This window comes from Neoarius graeffei, chromosome 3 (assembly GCF_027579695.1).
Source record: "Neoarius graeffei isolate fNeoGra1 chromosome 3, fNeoGra1.pri, whole genome shotgun sequence".
Classification (NCBI taxonomy): domain Eukaryota; kingdom Metazoa; phylum Chordata; class Actinopteri; order Siluriformes; family Ariidae; genus Neoarius; species Neoarius graeffei.
Genome location: NC_083571.1, coordinates 34115938 through 34136569, shown reverse-complemented (window position 1 = coordinate 34136569; position 20632 = coordinate 34115938). Strand labels below are relative to the sequence as shown.

At 43.3% G+C, this 20632-nt stretch overlaps 1 protein-coding gene and 1 pseudogene across 1 annotated transcript; one reads left to right on the top strand and one right to left on the bottom strand.

Moving 5' to 3' along the window:
• The window catches only part of LOC132882540 (C-type lectin domain family 4 member F-like), a 162367-nt pseudogene that overhangs the window by 44670 nt on the left and 97065 nt on the right, over positions 1-20632 (bottom strand).
• casp3a (caspase 3, apoptosis-related cysteine peptidase a) lies at positions 5385-20162 on the top strand. Its single transcript, XM_060916736.1, has 7 exons — positions 5385-5520; positions 5774-6033; positions 8390-8532; positions 8803-8931; positions 12281-12456; positions 17299-17410; positions 17499-20162. Exons 2-7 carry the CDS (start codon positions 5960-5962, stop codon positions 17726-17728), a joined length of 864 nt encoding a protein of 287 aa, XP_060772719.1. The 5' UTR covers positions 5385-5520; positions 5774-5959; the 3' UTR covers positions 17729-20162.

Sequence of the window (20632 nt, the reverse complement as noted above, 5' to 3'; positions counted from 1 at the left end):
TACAAAAAAGGAATAGCTGGAGGACCAAATTGCAACTCATTAGGTCAATTGGCAATAGGTCATTAACATGACTGGGTATAAAAAGAGCATCTTGGAGTGGCAGTGGCTCTCAGAAGTAAAGATGGGAAGAGGATCACCAATCCCCCTAATTCTGCGCCAACAAATAGTGGAGCAATATCAGAAAGGAGTTCGACAGTGTAAAATTGCAAAGAGTTTGAACATATTATCATCTACAGTGCATTATATCATCAAAAGATTCAGAGAATCTGGAAGAATCTCTGTGCGTAAGGGTCAAGGCCAGAAAACCATACTGGGTGCCCATGATCTTCGGGCCCTTAGATGGCACTGCATCACATACAGGCATGCTTCTGTATTGGAAATCACAAAATGGGCTCAGGAATATTTCCAGAGAACATTATCTGTGAGCACAATTCACCGTGCCATCCGCCGTTGCCAGCTAAAACTCTATAGTTCAAAGAAGAAGCCGTATCTAAACATGATCCAGAAGCGCAGACGTCTTCTCTGGGCCAAGGCTCATTTAAAATGGACTGTGGCAAAGTGGAAAACTGTTCTGTGGTCAGACGAATCAAAATTTGAAGCTCTTTATGGAAATCAGGGATGCCGTGTCATTCGGACTAAAGAGGAGAAGGACGACCCAAGTTGTTATCAGCGCTCAGTTCAGAAGCCTGCATCTCTGATGGTATGGGGTTGCATTAGTGCGTGTGGCATGGGCAGCTTACACATCTGGAAAGACACCATCAATGCTGAAAGGTATATCCAGGTTCGAGAGCAACATATGCTCCCATCCAGACGATGTCTCTTTCAGGGAAGACCTTGCATTTTCCAACATGACAATGCCAAACCACATACTGCATCAATTACAGCATCATGGCTGCATAGAAGAAGGGTCCGGGTACTGAACTGGCCAGCCTGCAGTCCAGATCTTTCACCCATAGAAAACATTTGGCGCATCATAAAACGGAAGATATGACAAAAAAGACCTAAGACAGTTGAGCAACTAGAATCCTACCTTAGACAAGAATCTTAGACAAACTTTAGTTCTTCTAGAAAATAAAGTTGATATTCTACGTTCCATCTCCAACCCTTGCCTATGACCTTTAAAATAACTATGGGATGTAGGGTTGCCACCATTCAGAAATGAAAATAAGGGACGCCCACCACGGCTCCTTGGGGCCATGACCACCACGGGCACGACTCCCATGGGGTGGGGTGTCCGCAGCAGTGGTATGTTTTATTTTGTAGGTGTTTTTAGTAAAGGGGTGATCAAGAAAGCAATTACTCATACTTAAAGCTTAAAATGCTTTATTGCCAATGCTGTAAAAATGTATAATGTACAAGTGGGCAACAATGAACTTTTAAAATATAATCTAAATATATTGAGAACTGGGGCGGCACGGTGGTGTAGTGGTTAGCGCTGTCGCCTCACAGCAAGAAGGTCCGGGTTCGAGCCCCGTGGCCGGCGAGGGCCTTTCTGTGTGGAGTTTGCATGTTGTCCGCGTGGGTTTCCCCCACAGTCCAAAGACATGCAGGTTAGGTTAACTGGTGACTCTAAATTGACCGTAGGTGTGAATGTGAGTGTGAATGGTTGTCTGTGTCTATGTGTCAGCCCTGTGATGACCTGGCGACTTGTCCAGGGTGTACCCCGCCCTTCGCCCGTAGTCAGCTGGGATAGGCTCCAGCTTGCCTGCGACCCTGTAGAACAGGATAAAGCGGCTAGAGATAATGAGAATGGGATGAGATATTGAGAACTTAATATCACTGTAAATGTAAGTGCATAACTGTTCTTGGTGTAGGGACTCTCTTTGTGAACCTTGGGGACATTTTTACTTGGAGAGAAAAAAGAGAACAAAAAACAACAAAAACACAACAAACATGTATGTCTGCTTATTCAAGAATGCAGAAAACAAGAAAGTGCAAAACATTAACTCCTTCCCTCAACAGTCCTGAGTTCATCAGGAACTGTTGTGTTTCTCTTGTCTGTGGAGTAGACCAGATTTAAACAGTCAGCAGATTTCCCTCACTTCTTGGTGGTGGAGTCCCGGGTGCATCAGACATTTTTCAAAGGCCCGGGTTTTTTGAGCAGCGCCGGTGTGTGTTGTCTGTCTCTCGGCAACCGTGACAGCGCCACACGCAGTGACGCAGGCAGCCAGGCACAGACGCACAGAGCGGGACACAGAGTGGAGGGTTTGTGTCCTGGGTAGATCCCGCAACGGAGTATTTCCTGTTTTATTTTGTTCATTATTGTTAGATTTAGTGTTGATATGTGTGAGACAGACATGTGTATTGGACATTTATGAAAATATGGAACAAATCGCGTCCCATATCGTTTCAATATGTACATTTATAATACAATACACTATGTAATACAATATGTATAATGAACATTTGCACATATTTATTTGTCTGATGATCCTCTGGTTGGCGGCACGGTGGCGTATTGGTTAGCGCTGTCGCCTCACAGCAAGAAGGTCCTGGGTTCGAGCCCCGGGGCCGGCGAGGGCCTTTCTGTGTGGAGTTTGCATGTTCTCCCCGTGTCCGCGTGGGTTTCCTCCGGGTGCTCCGGTTTCCACCACAGTCCAAAGACATGCAGGTTAGGTTAACTGGTGACTCTAAATTGACCGTAGGTGTGAATGTGAGTGTGAATGGTTGTCTGTGTCGATGTGTCAGCCCTGTGATGACCTGGCAACTTGTCCAGGGTGTACCCCGCCTTTCGCCCGTAGTCAGCTGGGATAGGCTCCAGCTTGCCTGCGACCCTGTAGAAGGATAAAGCGGCTAGAGATAATGAGATGAGATGAGATCCTCTGGTCAAGACACATGACCAAAGCAGGGCATCCCATTGGGATGCCCTGCTTTGGTCATGTGTCTTGACCAGAGGATCATCAGACAAATAAATATGTGCAAATGTACATAATAATAAATTCTGACCTTTTTTAAGTTTAGACTTCTTTCATCGACAAGGTTGTCTATTTTGGTTTCCTACATTACCCACAATGCCAACACGCCATGACTCATAGAGTTACACAGGGCGGCCATCTTACCACAGACAAGGGGTATGAAGACTTGCGCAAGCACAGCACAGCCCAGCACTCACATTATGATTTACAGGAAATCAAAGTACTGACTTTGATGACAAGATGAAGTGTGTCTGTTTTAATTGTAGATGTTTATATCAGTATGTTTAGTTTTATTTTAACTGCACATTGGAGCCTAGTCAAATGAAATTTCAATCTTCTGTGCTAACATATATTGACTTTGACATGATAATCAGCTTTGAATGTTCTTTTTGTAAATGTAAAGATATCTTTTTATCCTTGGAAGTATAACCACATGTGATTAATTAAATGCTTTTTTTGTCACAAACTACCGTGAGTCGCTGTCACTGTTTTATACTATTACTTACTCGGGCAGTGCATTTGTTATTATGCTATGATCAGGCCCGGCGCCAGGAACAGTTTACTAAGGGGGCAATTAGAAATCGCAAGGGGGCAAATATTTTTTCATATAGCGTGTAGTAGTGATGGCGGTCTGACAACATGTTTCAAACAATTAACTGCGCCAACCACAAAACCACAGCCCCGAAGGTTGCTTTAGTCCGGGAAAATCATGTGACATATTACCAGGGCAGTTGCGCTTTATCAACCCCCGTGCCCACCTGTTACCCCTCCCCTCCAATTTTCTCACAGACACGTGGTACAACCAGAAAGATGCCAAACATAAAACAACACACACAAACCTACAGGCAAGTCCTTTACATTTAAAATACATACAAATAGCTCCGCGGCATGAAAACAAAACGTCAATCCAAGTCTAAGGTACTTGGCTCGGCGGCCAAAATCATAATTTAAAAAAAATCAACAGACCCCGCGGCTGCACCAGTAATAGCCTTCCTGACTCGCACCGAGTCAACGCTAACCACTTAATCCGCGACCCCAGTTTAGGCGTGTAGGGGACAAAACACTCTGAAGTGATGAATTTTCACCCCCGCTGCATGGGGGGTGACGTCAACGACACATATTCTTACACTATTTGCGCACAAAGCGGACCATATATGAACACATACACCAACATAAACGGAGATAAACTTAGCCTACAAAGAAAGAAAATGGATTCACAATATTGTGATTGAATTCGTTTAATTCGGTGGGGGAAAGACTACTCCCGTAAACTGACTGCATATTGTAGGATATTGCAGAGACAGTGCACTTGTACATGTAAAACCCCCTCCCGCCCGCACGACCCTTGTCCTTATCACAGGTCTGTATCAATGTTGCCAGATACTGCTGACGTTTTCCAGCCCAAAATATGTTCAAAACCCGCCAAAATGCACTTAAAACCGCCCAATTAGGCGGGAAACCGCCCAATCTGGCAACACTGGCGGCTGTGTCAGCATTTCACACACACACCCACAACTAGTAGTCCCCAGTAGTTAGGATTGATACTGTCTAAAACAGGGTTAATATTAAATTCAGGCTTTTTGAAATAATCCTACCTTAATACAGTTGAATTCTACGATTGCAACGTAAGAATCATAACAACCAATCAGATTTGTTCTACCGTGCCAGTTTTAGTAGTGATTTACGTGAAATGTATTTTTGTGCAATGCACAACCACTTAATATTTCGTATTTGAAAATGCAAATTATTAATACGTCTATAATACATATTTTCATAAGAAAACAAGTGATCTGAGTCTCCGTTGAGGGGGCGGGGCTGTAGCCATGAGGGGGCGACGCCCCCTTTCGCCCCCCCATGGCGCCGGGCCTGGCTATGATGTGAGTTTACATTTGTTATTATGCTATGATGTGAGTGCATTAGGTTTTTGAGGTGGATGAAGTATTTCTGAAGTTTCTGAAAGCTGTTTATTTAACTTTAGCTTCCCCTACGGCCCTATCACATGTAAAAAAATATTTTCACTAAAAATTGGAAATAAATTGTATGGTTATTTGTCCTAAGGCCGCAGTTATCCATAAGTATGCAGTGTTAGGCTTCTCACAGCATAGGAATTTCAGCATGCATCCTGTCTTACAGTCTGTAGTGTACTGAAATATTTTCGCCAAGCTATGCGTATTTTTTTTAAAACATAAAATGATTATTCATCATTAATATCATAAATACATACTTCCGTTTGTTTGTTTTTTATATAACAAATCAAACCGTTTGAATATCGATTGAAATTTGAGGAAGTTACGGTCATCTGAAAAGTACATATCGCTACCAACACAATGTAATGGGTAAGCCAGCTGTCTGAGGTAAGATGGCCGCCATGCGCGGATGTTCGACTTCGTTGACGGGCAATGGGGACGAGGCATCTAGTCTTCTATGACTACTCCGGTTTTTATCAAGGCGCAACAGTAATGCGGCAGCGGGGAATTCTGGGTAATGTCGTCTGGTGTATGAGTCAATCTTGGAGACTTCCGCGATACACCGCATACTGACGCGAACGGTTTTATTGTGCAGCTTTATGAGACGTTTCTAAAGCTGAAACGCTTTTTAGTAAATGGTAAGCGGATTAAATTTTGCTCTAGAAGTTAGGAAAGAGTTTACTTCCACCACTTCAACAAAGAAAGGCTGAATGTTCGTGAATCTAGCTGGCTTTGTAGCTTCCTTATGAACCGAATAAACCTCATACGCGCTTGATATCGACATGAAGATGAATAACTGGTGTTTAAAACCTATTGTTAATCTGCTGAATATATATATGTTTTAAATCTACTGCTTTGCTGTTGTGCTATTTGTTTGTTGTTTACGCCTAGGTGACGTCACACATCTTGCCTTTCTCCCGGAAGTTCTTATTGGCTGAGCGCCGAAACAAAGGAATAACGGTGAACGAGACGAGGCTGAAGTTTGGAGGATAAAAAGTTTCATGTCGCTGTGCTAACCTTCAACTAGGGTTTCTTTTGGGAATAAAGAGTGATTTTTTTTTTCTTTATAAACGCACCATGTCTGAGAATCTGGAGAAGAATGAGGCGTCGAACGGAGACTGCGCATGCGCACGGGGCAAGGACACTCCAGAGTAAGGACTTGACTATTGTTGCTAAGCAACGTTTCCCTCTTAATTTGTCAGGTTTGTTTGTTTGGGCGTATTTTCAGAATTAAAATAAACCATTTAAAGTGTATATTAACAATTTTGGTTTTGTTTTGCAAGTTTAATTCGATTATAAAAGGCAAGAAGTAGTGCTAATTTGCATATCACAAAAATCTATTTGCAATTTCTTTTCACTCTGTATTTTTTTTTTTTAAATCACTGAATAGTGGGACTATTACGGCAGAGCAATAGGGCCAGGGTTTTATATTTTATTTGGAAACTTCTGAGAAAAAAAAACTCAGAATTTTTGAGATTAAAGTCAAAATTTTCAAGGAAAAAAGTCAAAAGTTTCGAGAAAAAAGTCGAAATTTTCGAGAAAAAAAAGTCAAAATTTTCGAGAAAAAAAAGTCGAAATTTTCGAGAAAAAAAAGTCAGAAATCTGTAGAAGGCGGGCTTCCATACGGAAGTGACACTCACTCGCGGCCGGTAGACATGAATGGCTGAGACCAGAGCCATGGAATTCAGAGTTGTGACAATCGAGGTACAGGAAGTCGGTTGGTGATGTGATTCACGTAGATTTGAAAAGACCAAGTTCACGACACCGCCTCTTCAAAGTCCGGATAGAAATCACAATATTGTGATTCTGTGCCAAGACTGCAAGGATCTCTTTGTTATTAAACCCAATCCCGAAATAACATTTGATTAAGTCGTCCATTTCAGCAGCACTAAACACAGTAGTAGCAGACTAAAGGTGTATTCAGACCAGGATAGTTCGATAGTTCACTTGCTTTGGTCCGAACCAAATGTTTTTGTTTTTTTTTTCATTTTGGTGCGGTTCGCTTTCACACTGTACATTTTAGTAAGCGGACCAAAATCTGTCAACAAAGCCACGCGCCCTGAGGTCGTTCAGCTATTGGTGAGAGACGACACGCGCACAAAGCGTTAAGTTCAAAAGTAGTCATGGAGGCTTTCCGTGCTGTTATTCTTTTTAATGTCATCAAAGCTATATGTTTTTTCCAGTTTTTACTGTTTTCACAATTGTGCGATTACTATGCTGTTGTACAAGTAATTTATCAACGACGACGACAAAGGGCAAGGCGGCTACGGAGGATAGCGCTGATGAGCGCACATCATGTTGTGACAGTTCTGGCTCTTCACGCAATAGATGAATTTCTTTTTTGCGTCGCTAGTACCGCCACTTTTTGAAAGAATGTCCCTGATTTTAATGTAGGTCTGACGGAGTTTCTTCACTTTTAGCCGACATTGTTCTGGGGAGCGCGTGAACCCCTTCTCCTTCATTTTCTCACTGAATACAGCAAACACGTCGGCATTTTTGTGTGTTCTCTCCAAAAGCTCAGATATGTGGACATCTGCCCATATATCCACAAGGGTACGCGTTTCTTCCTCGGCCCACGTTTGACCCCTACTCATTTTTTGTACTCTGTAGTCTAGCCTACCACTGGTCTGAATGACTGAACAACTGTTGTAAGGTTCCCTTGACAACCGAAACAGTGTTTGCACTTTGCGGTGGAGTGTCAAGACTCTGTTTCCCATAATGCTCGACAAACGACGGAAGCTCCCGAGGTACAAAAAAGCAAAACTGTCGGATTAGGTCCGGTCTGCTTTCACACCTCCAAAAGATCCGCACCAGGGTTCCTTTGGTCCGGACCGAGTCCGACCTTGCAGCTCGGTCTCGGTCCGCTTGTTTGGTCCGGACCAGAGTTCGGTGGTTTGTATTCAGACCAACCCAAAAGGTCCAGACCAAGGGAAATTTGGTTCGTTTGGTCCGGACCAAACAACGTAGGTGTGAATACGCCATAAGTCTCCGTCAGCTCTGAATGACCTGGTACTTCCTGGTAGCCTAAATTTGTGACTTTTTTTCTCAAAAATTTCGAGTTAATTTTCTCAAAACTTTTGATAAATTTTGACTTTTTTCTTGAAAATTTCGACTTTTTTCTCAAATTTCAACTTTTTTCTCAAATTTTGACTTTTTTCTCAATTTTTTTACTTTTTTTCTCAAATGTTGAGATTGTTTCTCGAAATTTCTGACTTGTTTCTCGAAATTTCTGACTTTAATCTCTTTTTTTCTCAGAAATGTAAAAAAAAATGTATTTCTTAGTGGAACTATCGCTCTTCCGTAGACCATTACATAGTTTTAACATCATAATTGATTAAAAAATTATATATGTCTACATGTATGTTTTTGAGTGAGTGAGTCAGTGATGTTACTGAGAAACTGCAGAAATGTAAACTCTGTCCTGAAGAAAACTTAAAGCGCTGACCTGGAGACTCCTTCCAAAAGTGGTTTGGTTTGGTGTTTATCCTGTGTTTTATACTGATGCAGTGCCAGAGGAGACGTGGCTGGAGGAGGAGCGCCTATGCAGGTGGACGCCAAAAGCCACACATACACCTCCAGATACAGTCTGAGCTACCCGTCTATCGGCCACTGCATCATCATCAACAACAAGAACTTCCACAAGAGCACCGGTAACACACTCCCTGCTCCTTATGTTTAGCTTTAGACATCCCTGTCCTTCACACACCTCCATCTCCATCATGTCTCTGTCCTTTCAACTGTTTATACCATTAAATGTTTTTATAATGTTTTAACCATTCAGTAGCAAAAACCATGTATTACTCCTCTTCCGAAAGTCATCTGGAAACTTCAGGCACAATTTGCTCGCACGTTTCTGACTTTCCGACATTCACTACTTCACAAGTTACCTTTTTGTAAAATGTTCTAACCTCTAAAACAAGGCATGAACCAGCGCAATGGTACAGATGTCGACGCCGGGAATGCCATGAAGACTTTCGGGAAGCTGGGCTACAAAGTGAAGGTGTTCAATGACCAGACTGTAGATCAGATCATGAAACTTTTAACTGCAGGTAAGACTGATGGAGTGTGTGTGTGTGTGTGTGTGTGTGTGTGTGTGCGGGCGGGCGGGCACATGTCCATTCTTTGAGGTTTAATGCTCACTGACTTGATGTCCCTGCTGTCAATAAATGTGCTATTAGCCCTATTTGGACAGGATTTGTTTTTCTATGTGGAGGAGTTGTAATGTAATTACTATCTGTGTATCTGTAGCCCTGTCCAAATCAATCGAAAAACATTGGCATCTTTTACTTACTAAAAAAAGTGTATAAATAACTCCAGCAACAAATCCTGGTTTTAAGACATAAATCAATCAACTTTGTAGTTTTTCTCTACACTTAGAGGTACAGAATCACCACCTTCTTTAATCATTGTGAGGAAAAACTTCTTGTAACAGTTCCCTGATGAGGGTGGAGTACAGAAGCACGGCAGGCAGGAATTGATGCTCACACACGCTCTTCATTTTCTTTTATTTTCAGTGTCGCACACTTACGCTCTCCCAGTCTCTCTCTCTCTCTCTCTCTCACTCACACACACACACACACACACGTGCGCACGCGTGTTCTGGTCGGGAGAGCTCCCTTCTCTCTGCTCTCCCCCTCCTTTTCTATCCTCTGTCACTGCAACACAGACACACACACATTAATTAGACACAGGTGCATTGACTTTGCCACTCACCTTCCCTGGCCCCGCCCTCCATTCACAAACTGATGCTAGGCCACGACCCCGCTGACACATACCCCCACCGGCCCAACTCAGGCAGATTCTTTCAGAATCCCGACCTGGGACATAATACGGAAGAACGCTTCTCAGCACACAGTATTGCAGATATTGCGGAAAGGCACTGCTTCCGGATATCGCGTTGCATAGTCCACCAGAACTGAAATAAAGCAATATCCTTGTGCTGACCGATCTAATGGCCCGACGAGATCCATACCAATTCTTTCGAAGGGGATCTCGATTAGAGGGAGAGGGCGCAAAGGCACTTTTGGAGTGGCCGCGGGATTTACTAATTGGCATTCACGGCACGCCGCACGCCACCAACGAACGTCCCCGCGAATCCCTGGCCAATAGAACTGGGCCATTATTTGGGCTAGTGTTTTATCCTGCCCTAAGTGTCTGGCCATGGGATTAAAGTGAGCCGCATGGAAGACGAGTTCCCTACAGCTCTGATGCCTCTTTTCCACCAAAGCAGTTCTAGGGCCAGTGCTTAGTTTGGAACCGGGTTTTCTGTTTCCACTGACAAAGAACTGGCTCTGGGGCCAGAAAAACCGGTTCCAGGCTAGCACCAACTCTCTGCTGGGCCAGAGGAAAGAACCGCTTATGTCAATGGGGGGGGGCGGAGTTGTTAAGACCGACAACAATAACAAGACCGCGAAAGATCGCCATTTTTAAGCGACGAGAAGCTGCAGCTGTACAAACGCGAAGTCATTTATTATTATTGTTGTTGCTGCTGCTGCTTCTTCCGCGTTGTTTTTGCTTCGATATTCGCGCCAAGGTTTATGCAAACGTAGCGACGTAACTGACGTATACAGCGACGTAATGACGTATACAACGACATAACTGATGTATACAGTGACGTAATGACATGTCTTCTCTTAGCACCGCGAGCAATGGAAAAGCAAGCTGGTTCTCAGCTGGCTCGCAAGTTGAACGAGTTGTGAACCAGCACCAGCACCGGCCCCGAACCAGCCCTGGAACTGATTTGGTGGAAAAGGGGTATTAGGGATTAACAACTGGGTTATTTGTTCACCGGTTTGAGTGTACTGTGTCACTCGATACAGTCTATCTTTGATAATTGCGAAGTACAGGAAGATGGGTGCCGCACTTGACTGGAGTTTGACCATCGATTACTCTCCCTTGGTAAAACGCATGCTGCAGAGTCTCATCATGTGACTGCTCTAAAGGGAAATCCTCAAGGGAATCCCCGAGGAGCAGAGGGCTGCTCCTCACTCCTCGTATCGTCCTGATGCAGTGATGACGTGGACGGCTCTGTGACAGCTTCTCCAGTCAGTGCCACACTGTGATTTCCCCCCGTGACATTTTATGGCAGGACCCACTCCCTACTACATATTCCAATAAAGTTCGAAACCCTGGCCAATCTGTTCCCAAAATCAGTGAGTGGGTGAGACGAGGATTAACCGCTGCCTTAACTCTATGCTTTTGGCCCCAAATAGAATATGGACAGACACTAGAGGATAGTTGTGAACATCCCCCGTGTACACACAACACCTTCACCACTTGTGCTCTCCCCAATGCCTCACCTTGCACCAGGCTTTGGTGGATTGAGGTCTGATTACAACCAGAATCCACCAACGTGTGATTATGTATCCCCTTGAATGCTTACCGGTATGCGATACGTTCCGGCCCTATTGAGGGCGGTCTCTGGTGCGTCAGGGATGTGGATCACAGTCTCCACCTCCGTTGCGGAGCCCTGGCTCGGGAGATGCTCCGACTCCCCGCCGCACCAGCACACCACCCCAGGCTTTCCCTCTGCATCGGCATTATGGGCATCACTCACCTGAGGGGGAGAAGACAGAGACATGGAAGAGGGAGATGGAAGGACTGCACGGGTGCAACAGGCCGGCTGGAGAGGAGCCGGCCACCGCCTCTGCAGTAGGGGAACAGGGTGAGAGAGAGAGAGAGAACATGAGGAGAGGCGCCTCATCTGCCTGTCAACAGAACATGAGGAAAGCTTCTGGATCATCCTGTGGGCCCATCTTCGTGAGGGTCCACTGTGGTGCTGGTCGAAGCCCCTGCCGACGCGAGCAGATGCCGGAACGCCTGGCAATCTTCCTGTTGGGCCAGCATCAAGGCTTCAAAGCATTTGCTCCTGCTCCTTCCAGAGGGTGATCAGCGCTTGATGCTGGTTCTGTTGGGCGGTAGTGAGGGCATGGATGAGCTTTTTGAATGGGGAGGACTCCATGTGGTGGTTCCCTTCTGTACTCCTGGGTTTCAGCACCACTGTAACAGTTCCCCGATGAAGGTGGAGTACAGAAGCACAGCAGGCAGGAATTGATGTTCACACACGCTCTTTATTTTCTGCTTTTCAGCGTCACACACTCTCTCACTTTCCCAGTCTCTCTCTCTCTCTCTCTCTCTCTCTCTCTCTCACACGTATTCTGGTCAGGAGAGCTCCCTTCTCTCTGCTCTCTCCCTCCTTTTCTATCCTCTGTCATTGCAACATTAATTTAGACACAGGTGCATTGACCCTGCCACTCACCTTCCCTGGCCCCGCCTTCCATTCACAAACCAACGCTAAGTCACGTCCCCACTGCCACACTTCTATTGTAAGAAAACATAAACATTAGGGTTTCCTAGAATTGTATTGCGTTGCTGAGTTTGATCATTGATGTGTGTCAGTTGCCAGGGATGACCACAGCCGCTGTGCCTCCTTTGTGTGTGTGTTGCTGAGTCACGGAGACGAGGGTGTGTTCTTTGGGACAGACCGTGCAGTGGAGCTGAAGGCCTTGACGAGTCTGTTCAGAGGAGACCGCTGCATATCACTAGTGGGCAAACCCAAACTCTTCTTCATCCAGGTGTGTGTGTGTGTGTGTTATGGAGCTGGGGTGCACATACTGCATATAGTGGTGCTTGAAAGTTTGTGAAGCCTTTAGAATTTTCTATATTTCTGCATAAACATGACCTAAAACAACGTCAGATTTTCACACAAGTCCTAAAAGTAGATCAAGAGAACCTAGTTAAACAAATGAGACAAAAATATTATACTTGGTCATTTATTTATTGAGGAAAATGATCTAATATTACATATCTGTGAGTGGCAAAAGTATGTGAACCTCTAGGATTAGCAGTTAATTTGAAGGTGAAATTAGAGTCAGGTGTTTTCAGTCAATGGGATGACAATCAGGTGTGAGTGGGCACCCTGTTTTATTTAAAGAACAGGGATCTATCAAAGTCTGATCTTCACAACACGTTTGTGGAAGTGTGTCATGGCACGAACAAAGGAGATTTCTGAGGACCTCAGAAAAAGCATTGTTGATGCTCATCAGGATGGAAAAGGTTACAAAACCATCTCTAAAGAGTTTGGACTCCACCAATCCACAGGCAGACAGATTGTGTACAAATGGAGGAAATTCAAGACCATTGTTACCCTCCCCAGGAGTGGCCGACCAACAAAGATCACTCCAAGAGCAAGGCGTGTAATAGTCGGTGAGGTTACAAAGGACCCCAGGGGAACTTCTAAGCAACTGAAGGCCTCTCTCACATTGGCTAATGTTCATGAGTCATCAGGAGAACACTGAACAACAATGGTGTGCATGGCAGGGTTGCAAGGAGAAAGCCACTGCTGTCCAAAAAGAACATTGCTGCTCGTCTGCAGTTTGTTAAAGATCATGTGGACAAGCCAGAAGGCGATTGGAAAAATGTTTTGTGGACGGATGAGACCAAAATAGAACTTTTTGGTTTAAATGAGAAGCGTGATGTTTAGAGAAAGGAAAACACTGCATTCCAGCATAAGAACTTTATCCCATTTGTGAAACATGGTGGTGGTAGTATCATGGCTTGGGCCTGTTTTGCTGCATCTGGGTCAGGACGGCTTGCCATCATTGATGGAACAATGAATTCTGAATTATACCAGCAAATTCTAAAGGAAACTGTCAGGACATCTGTCCATGAACTGAATCTCAAGAGAAGGTGGGTCATGCAGCAAGACAACGACCCTAAGCACACAAGTCGTTCTACCAAAGAATGGTTAAAGAAGAATAAAGTGAATGTTTTGGAATGGCCAAGTCAAAGTCCTGACCTTAATCCAATGGAAATGTTGTGGAAGGACCTGAAGCGAGCAGTTCATGTGAGGAAACCCAGCAACATCCCAGAGTTGAAGCTGTTCTGTACGGAGGAATGGGTTAAAATTCCTCCAAGCCGGTGTGCAGGACTGATCAACAGTTACTGGAAACGTTTAGTTGCAGTTATTGCTGCACAAGGGTATCTTGTGTAGTATCTTGTGTAGTTATTGCTACACAAGATACTACAAGCAAAGGTTCACATACTTTTGCCACTCACAGGTATGTAATATTGGATCATTTTCCTCAATAAATAAATGACCAAGTATAATATTTTTGTCTCATTTGTTTTAACTGGGTTCTCTTTATCTACTTTTAGGACTTGTGTGAAAAATCTGATGATCTTTTAGGTCGTATTTATGCAGAAATATAGAAAATTTTAAAGGGTTCACAAACTTTCAAGCACCACTATGTATTAGCACCGTGTGATGTAATGCATGTGTGCACGGGTTTTTCCCCCGTCCCCATATATTTGGCTGGTCCCCACAAAGAAAACTGCTTTATAAAAAAAAAAAAAAACTAAAAGAGCCAAAAGTTTTTCTTTTAAGAATAGAGTTACATCTAGTTGTAGGCATAGTATTAAATAGCATCATAATTACAGTTTTTCTCAGTCGCTTTGGTGCAATTCTCAGATCAGAATGTAAATTCTCATAACTATTAGTTCAACCTCCACAACATTTAGTTATTTGTGCACATCATAGTAGCAATTTCTCCTTCCTCTGAACAAATTGCAAATGATTTTAGACATGTATCAGGTGCTTTCATACAATGCAATGCTGTTTTATAACATTATCATTTGCTTATGTCATGTCAGTCAAAATGAACTAATACTTATGGATGCTGAATAGTCATTCACAATAAAACTAATAGTCTTCGTTTCATTGCTTGAGTCATTACATACAAAATTGTTGAACTCATTGTCAAATTCTGTCAAGCAAATTTTATACATTTCTTTATCATTTTTTACTGGAAATGTCTCCTAAATTGAACAATTGCTCTCAGGTGAACTTCAGCTTTCACTCACGAGGAGGTGTGTGAAGTATTAGTTGTAACCAATGACAAGCCACTTGTTCACAATCACTCAGGGAGGAATCCCATGAACCCCCATTTGCAAGAATATACAGTATGAACCGAGCAGGACACAGTGTGTACCTTTTCTACAATTCTGTGACATAGAAATGGAAGGTCAGCATCGTGGAAGAGGGGTGAGGATGCGGGGGGGAAGGGGAAGAGGAAGGGCACAAAACAGGGGAGGAGGGAGAAGAGGTCAAGTACATAGGCAGATCCCTAATGAAATTAGGGCTACACTTGTGGACCATGTGATCAATCACGGCCTCACAATGGCTGAGGCTGGTCGGAGGGTCCAACCAAATGTTGGAAGAACCACAGTGAATTCAATCATTCAAACATTTCATAGGGAGAACAGGTATGTATAGTACAGTATTGGGCAGTAATCCAATATCTCATACTGTAATACAGTATCTCATGTTTACTGTACATTACTGAAATTTTACTCTGCATGACATAGGATTGATAGACAACCTCGTAGAGGTGGAGGAAGAGAGCCCCTTTTTACCCCACAGCAGGAGGAAGCTATTTGTGCAATGGTGGTTGCAAACAACACTATAAGGTTGAGAGAAATTCAAAGTGCTGTCATAGAAGATAACAATGTATTTGCCAATATTGAATCTGTGTCAGTTGCAACAATTGACAGAGTGCTCAAGAGAAATGAAATGCGCATGAAACAACTGTACAAAGTGCCGTTTGAACGGAACAGTGAGGGAGTGAAGGAGATGCGTCACCAGTATGTACAGGTAAAACATGTCTTTTGTGTATACTCTAATGTTCAGCACTGTAAACAGTTTTACTTTGTGTAGTTTCATGCAATTCTGTATATGTATTCACAGAACATACTGTATACTGTATTTTTCAAAATGCATTACAGTATGTTACACAAGAAAAGTTGTTACATTCTCTCTCTAAAGCGTATACTGGAGCTGGAAGCCAGGGAACCACTGCACACATTCATATACATTGATGAGGCGGGTTTCAATCTGGCCAAAGGTAGAAGGCGTGGAAGAAATATCATTGGACAGAGAGCAACCACTGATGTCCCAGGCCAACGCGGAGGGAATATTATAATGTGTGCAGCCATCTCAGACAATGGTGTCCTCACCCATATCCCCCTTCTTGGTCCATACAATACACAACATCTGCTGACTTTTTTAGACACTCTTTTTACAGGGACATAGTCCCTGAGAATGAGAGGGGTGAAGGCCAACTCAACCAGTATGTTGTTGTGTGGGGGAGCGCAGGTGGCCAAGTGGTTAGAGCGCTTGACCGCTAAGCGAACGGTCCCTGGTTCGAGCCTCGGCTCGACGGGGATCTGGGGCTCACTCCCTGTCCACCCAGCAGTGAATGGGGACCTGGTGGAAACACTGGGGAAGTTAAAGGCGGCGAGGAAAGGAACTGGCCATCCTACCTCACTATGGCGATGGCCCAGGACAAGTGCGCTCTCTAACAGGCACTCCCCCAATGTACGAATCGTATATGGGACTCCCCTTTGCTTTGTTGTGTGGGATGATGTCCGTTTTCACCACTCACATCTGGTCACACAGTGGTTTGCAGCACAGCAGAGGATGCTGGTTGAATATCTCATTCCTTAATCCCATAGAGGAGTTTTTCTCTGCCTGGAGGTGGAAGGTGTATGACCGGTGTCCACATACACAAATGGCCCTGCTAGCAGCCATGGATGCAGCATGTGATGACGACATCGCTGCAGATTCATGCAGAGGATGGATTCGCCACTCAAGGAGATACTTTCCTCGCTGCATTGCAAGAGAAAATATCCGTTCTGATGTCGATGAGAATATGTGGCCAAACAGACAGGAACGTCTGGATGTGCCAGAATGAAAATTGTACCCATGTTCCGTTACAATACAGTATGTACTGTTACTGTATATTGTTCGCAATTGTGCACAGCTCTACCAAAAGGGTGTTTATGTTTTTTTCTGACTGACAGTGACTGTAGGTTACTGTATTTTTCTTTTGCACAATGCTGTAGCATTGCGAAGAGCATATACAGTAAAAATGTGAAACATACGTATTCAGTGTCTTGTACTCACTTACTCCCCTAACTACAGCAATATGCAACTTTACTGTAGTTTTCAAATGGCTGTACAAGTAGCCTTTCAGGTAGTGTCAGCGAGTTCTGACGTTTTTTTTGCATTGGAAAACACAGAGAATAAACTGTCTAATGAAAACATGACAAAGCCAATTGACTATCTTGTTCATAAACTATGGTGTCAAGACTTCTCATTTTGATGACACTGGCAGTTTCATTGACATGAATACTTGCTTTTGAGCAATGGACTATCCATTTTGAGCAAGTGACGTGCTTTTGCAGGTTATCCACTAGGTTTTGCAGTTTGTACTAATTGTTTTGAGAAATGCACTAACTGCTGTGCAAATGTAAATAGCGATGTGAGAAATGCACCAAAGCGACTGAGGAAAAACTGTATTAATGCCATTAGAAGGTCCTTATGAAGACAGCAAGATGAATGTGTTTTGTGTTCCCAGGCCTGCCGAGGCACAGATTTGGACCCTGGTATGGAGGTTGACAGTGGCTCAAGCAATTCAATGAAAATCCCAGTAGAGGCTGATTTCCTTTATGCATATTCTACAGCACCAGGTACTCAGACCCACGCGCACTGTATATAAATAACGTCCTTATCACTGAACCTGAAAGTCTCACACTGTGATTCTGGTCTGTGCTGTAGGTTACTATTCATGGAGGAACACGATGACTGGCTCGTGGTTCATGCAGTCCCTGTGCGAGATTCTGAGTAAACACGGCTGGGAGCTGGAGCTCATGCAGATCCTGACCCGCGTCAACTACAAGGTGGCGCTGGACTTCGAGTCCGCATCCAACATGCATGACTTCCACGCCAAGAAGCAGATTCCCTGTATTGTGTCCATGCTCACCAAAGAGATGTACTTCACTCCCTGAAAGCAAACGCACACTTATGTAATGGGGATGAGGCCACAATAAGGCACGTTTATTTTTATTTTTTTTTAATAGAATGGGGATATCGGGGTAGGGATTAGCAAGATTATTCTGGTAAATCACATCCTGTTGTGCTTTACTTGGAATATTACAGATGTAGGAAACATAAAATGCATTGCATTTGGCTGTTTAATTCGCTTCTTGGTTTTATTTTAAAATAAGGCCGTTCGTCAGTCAACCTTAGTGGGTGGGATCAGCTCGTCATTTGGTTTATGGAACAGTAAAACAAAAGCAATCTTCATCTTCAGGACAAATCTTATTTTGAAATTAACCAAAAAGGAAATAAAACTGCCATAATACCTATTTGAAAAACAATGCATATTTAGTAACGAAAACGGTAACTTTCTTGGGAAAAGGTGATTCCTTGGATTTTTTTTTTTGGGATATTGAAGGGGTTTAAATTGGAGGTGCGAGACGTACAAATCCCTGACTGTTGCTTTGAGGAAAGTTCAGAGGTCACTCTCAAAAGAAGCTGAGTGTTCACATTTCTTTGGGATAATCACTGCATTTCATGAGTTTGTCAAAATTTCACTTCATAACCTGCTCCCTAGGGGTCAGTTTGGGATTTTTTTTTTCTTTTGACATACAGCATGTAAAATTCATTAGGAAAGCATTGTTCATTGATATTTGTTACAGTAGATATGAAATGGATTATCATGCTTTATTTTTACCTTGCAGTTTTGTATGTGTGGTGTTGTGCTTTTTCTTCATTGCTCTCCTCACATCACTGAATCAAAGCTTACACTATAGATGTACAATGAACCACACTGAATAACAAACAGACCAAGACATTTCCTTTAATTTTGTTCGACCACTGTACAGAAGCTGTGCTCCAATGCTGTTTTTAAACTCGCATCATCACGAACAGAGCTGTACTAACATTACCGGAAATGCAGGTTGTTCGTGTCGAATTTTCTGGTAAACATTAATTATTGGTGGGTTTATTACATAATTAGCTCAAGTGTGGCAGCACGGTGGTGTAGTGGTTAGCGCTGTCGCCTCACGGCAAGAAGGTCCTGGGTTTGAGCGTAGTGGCCAACGAGGGCCTTTCTGTGTGGAGTTTGCATGTTCTCCCCGTGTCCGTGTGGATTTCCTCCGGGTGCTCCGGTTTCCCCTACAGTCCAAAGACATGCAGGTTAGGTTAACTGGTGACTCTAAATTGACCGTAGGTGTGAATGGTTGTCTGTGTCTATGTGTCAGCCCTGTGATGACCTGGTGACTTGTCCAGGGTGTACCCCGCCTTTCGCCCGTAGTCAGCTGGGATAGGCTCCAGCTTGCCTGCGACCCTGTAGAACAGGATGAAGCGGCTAGAGATAATGGATGGATGGATGGATGGATAGCTCAAGTGTCTTTGCCAAGGATTTGAGTCAACATACCAGCAAGGATAGGAAATAAAACCATGTGAATTAGCCAAGAAAACGGTGTCTTGTCGACACCTGAGACACCAAGTTATGAGGAAGGCAATATTGGACCACAGGACAGTGGGTTTTTTTTGTTTGTTTGTTTTTTAACAAACCAATCCGGGTTCTGTTACAGGTCTCCAGGTTTCTCTCGCCTATACCCAATCCTTTTTACGAAATATACCTTACATTTGAACCTGAGCTGAGCCTTTATCAAATACTTGATAGTGCGAGGAAACCTGAATGACCCAAATGTTTTACAATTTACATTCGATACCGAACTCTCGTTATGTAGCATTGATGGGGTTTTTCTCCACAGTTTTGTATATGTCACTGTTGTGTATTTATTGCTAGATGCTGAACATCTTATTGTGAACCTGCAGCTTTATTCACCTGTATGAGAGTGTCAACAACCACTACTATCATTTTATAAAAGCAGATCTTAACAGGGCGAAAAACTATTCAAAGCAGGGAACTAGCACAAGATAGTGGTGTATAATTGCACTCATATTAAGTTCTTCACAGAAGCTGCCTTTGGGCAAGAATTTTAGCTTGCAGTTGGCATTTTATCCAGGATTTGTCTTTCTACTGTCACTGTGCTGTTTTGTGTGTGTTTTATATAATCCATGGCATGAGATGACGAGCCATAGACTCTGAACTAAATCAGTCAGGTAGTGTTTTAAGGAACATGGCCTTAATACAATCAGACAAGACCTCACGTTTCCCTTTACTTAACCAAAAGTGTCTTTGCATGGCCAGATTATCACATGATGTACAGTGGAAGAGCCAGACTAGTTTAACCAGCAGCTACTGTAAATATTTACAGTAGATAGAACACCAGTCCTGGGGTATGCTTTCACTTTCTGGGGATGTTTCTTGCACTGCCTGTACTTGTTCCTGGTAATGAAAAAAAAATTCTTTTTGTGCACTAGCTGAACTGTGGAAATCTTAATAAAATTAAAAGATTAGTACCTGGAGATGGTATATTGCATTTCATGAATTATATTCAAATCCACAAGTATAAATCTGAGGATACATTACACGGAGTAAAACTCTAATCTACAGGTGCAGATTTAGGCTAAATATTCATCCTGGAATTTACTTTGAGTATCCTTTTTAAAAAAAATCCAAAAATCACAGATATATTGTAGATCATGTGTATGACCAAAAGTATATGGAAACCCCTCCTTATTAAGTAGTTCAGCTGTTTCAACCACACCCATTGCTAACAGGTGCTTCAACGTTGGCAGTAGACTGGGTCGTACTCAACATCTCAGTGACTAACACTGCACAGTCATAGGACATCACCATCATCATAGTTCTAACCATGTCTTTATGGCCCTTGATTTGTGCACAGGGCCACAGTCATGATAGAAGGCCATTTCCTGTTCCAGCATGACAATGCCCCTGTGCACAAATCTGTGATTTGATGAGTGGTGTGGATTGA

What these genes read in the sequence shown, in the direction of transcription:
- casp3a (XM_060916736.1), top strand. Translation starts at nt 5,960, where the DNA reads ATGTCTGAGAATCTGGAGAAGAATGAGGCGTCGAACGGAGACTGCGCA. An exon ending in GAACTTCCACAAGAGCACCG is followed by an intron (nt 8,533 to 8,802) that starts GTAACACACTCC and finishes CTCTAAAACAAG; the next exon opens with GCATGAACCAGCGCAATGGT. An exon ending in CATGAAACTTTTAACTGCAG is followed by an intron (nt 8,932 to 12,280) that starts GTAAGACTGATG and finishes GATGTGTGTCAG; the next exon opens with TTGCCAGGGATGACCACAGC.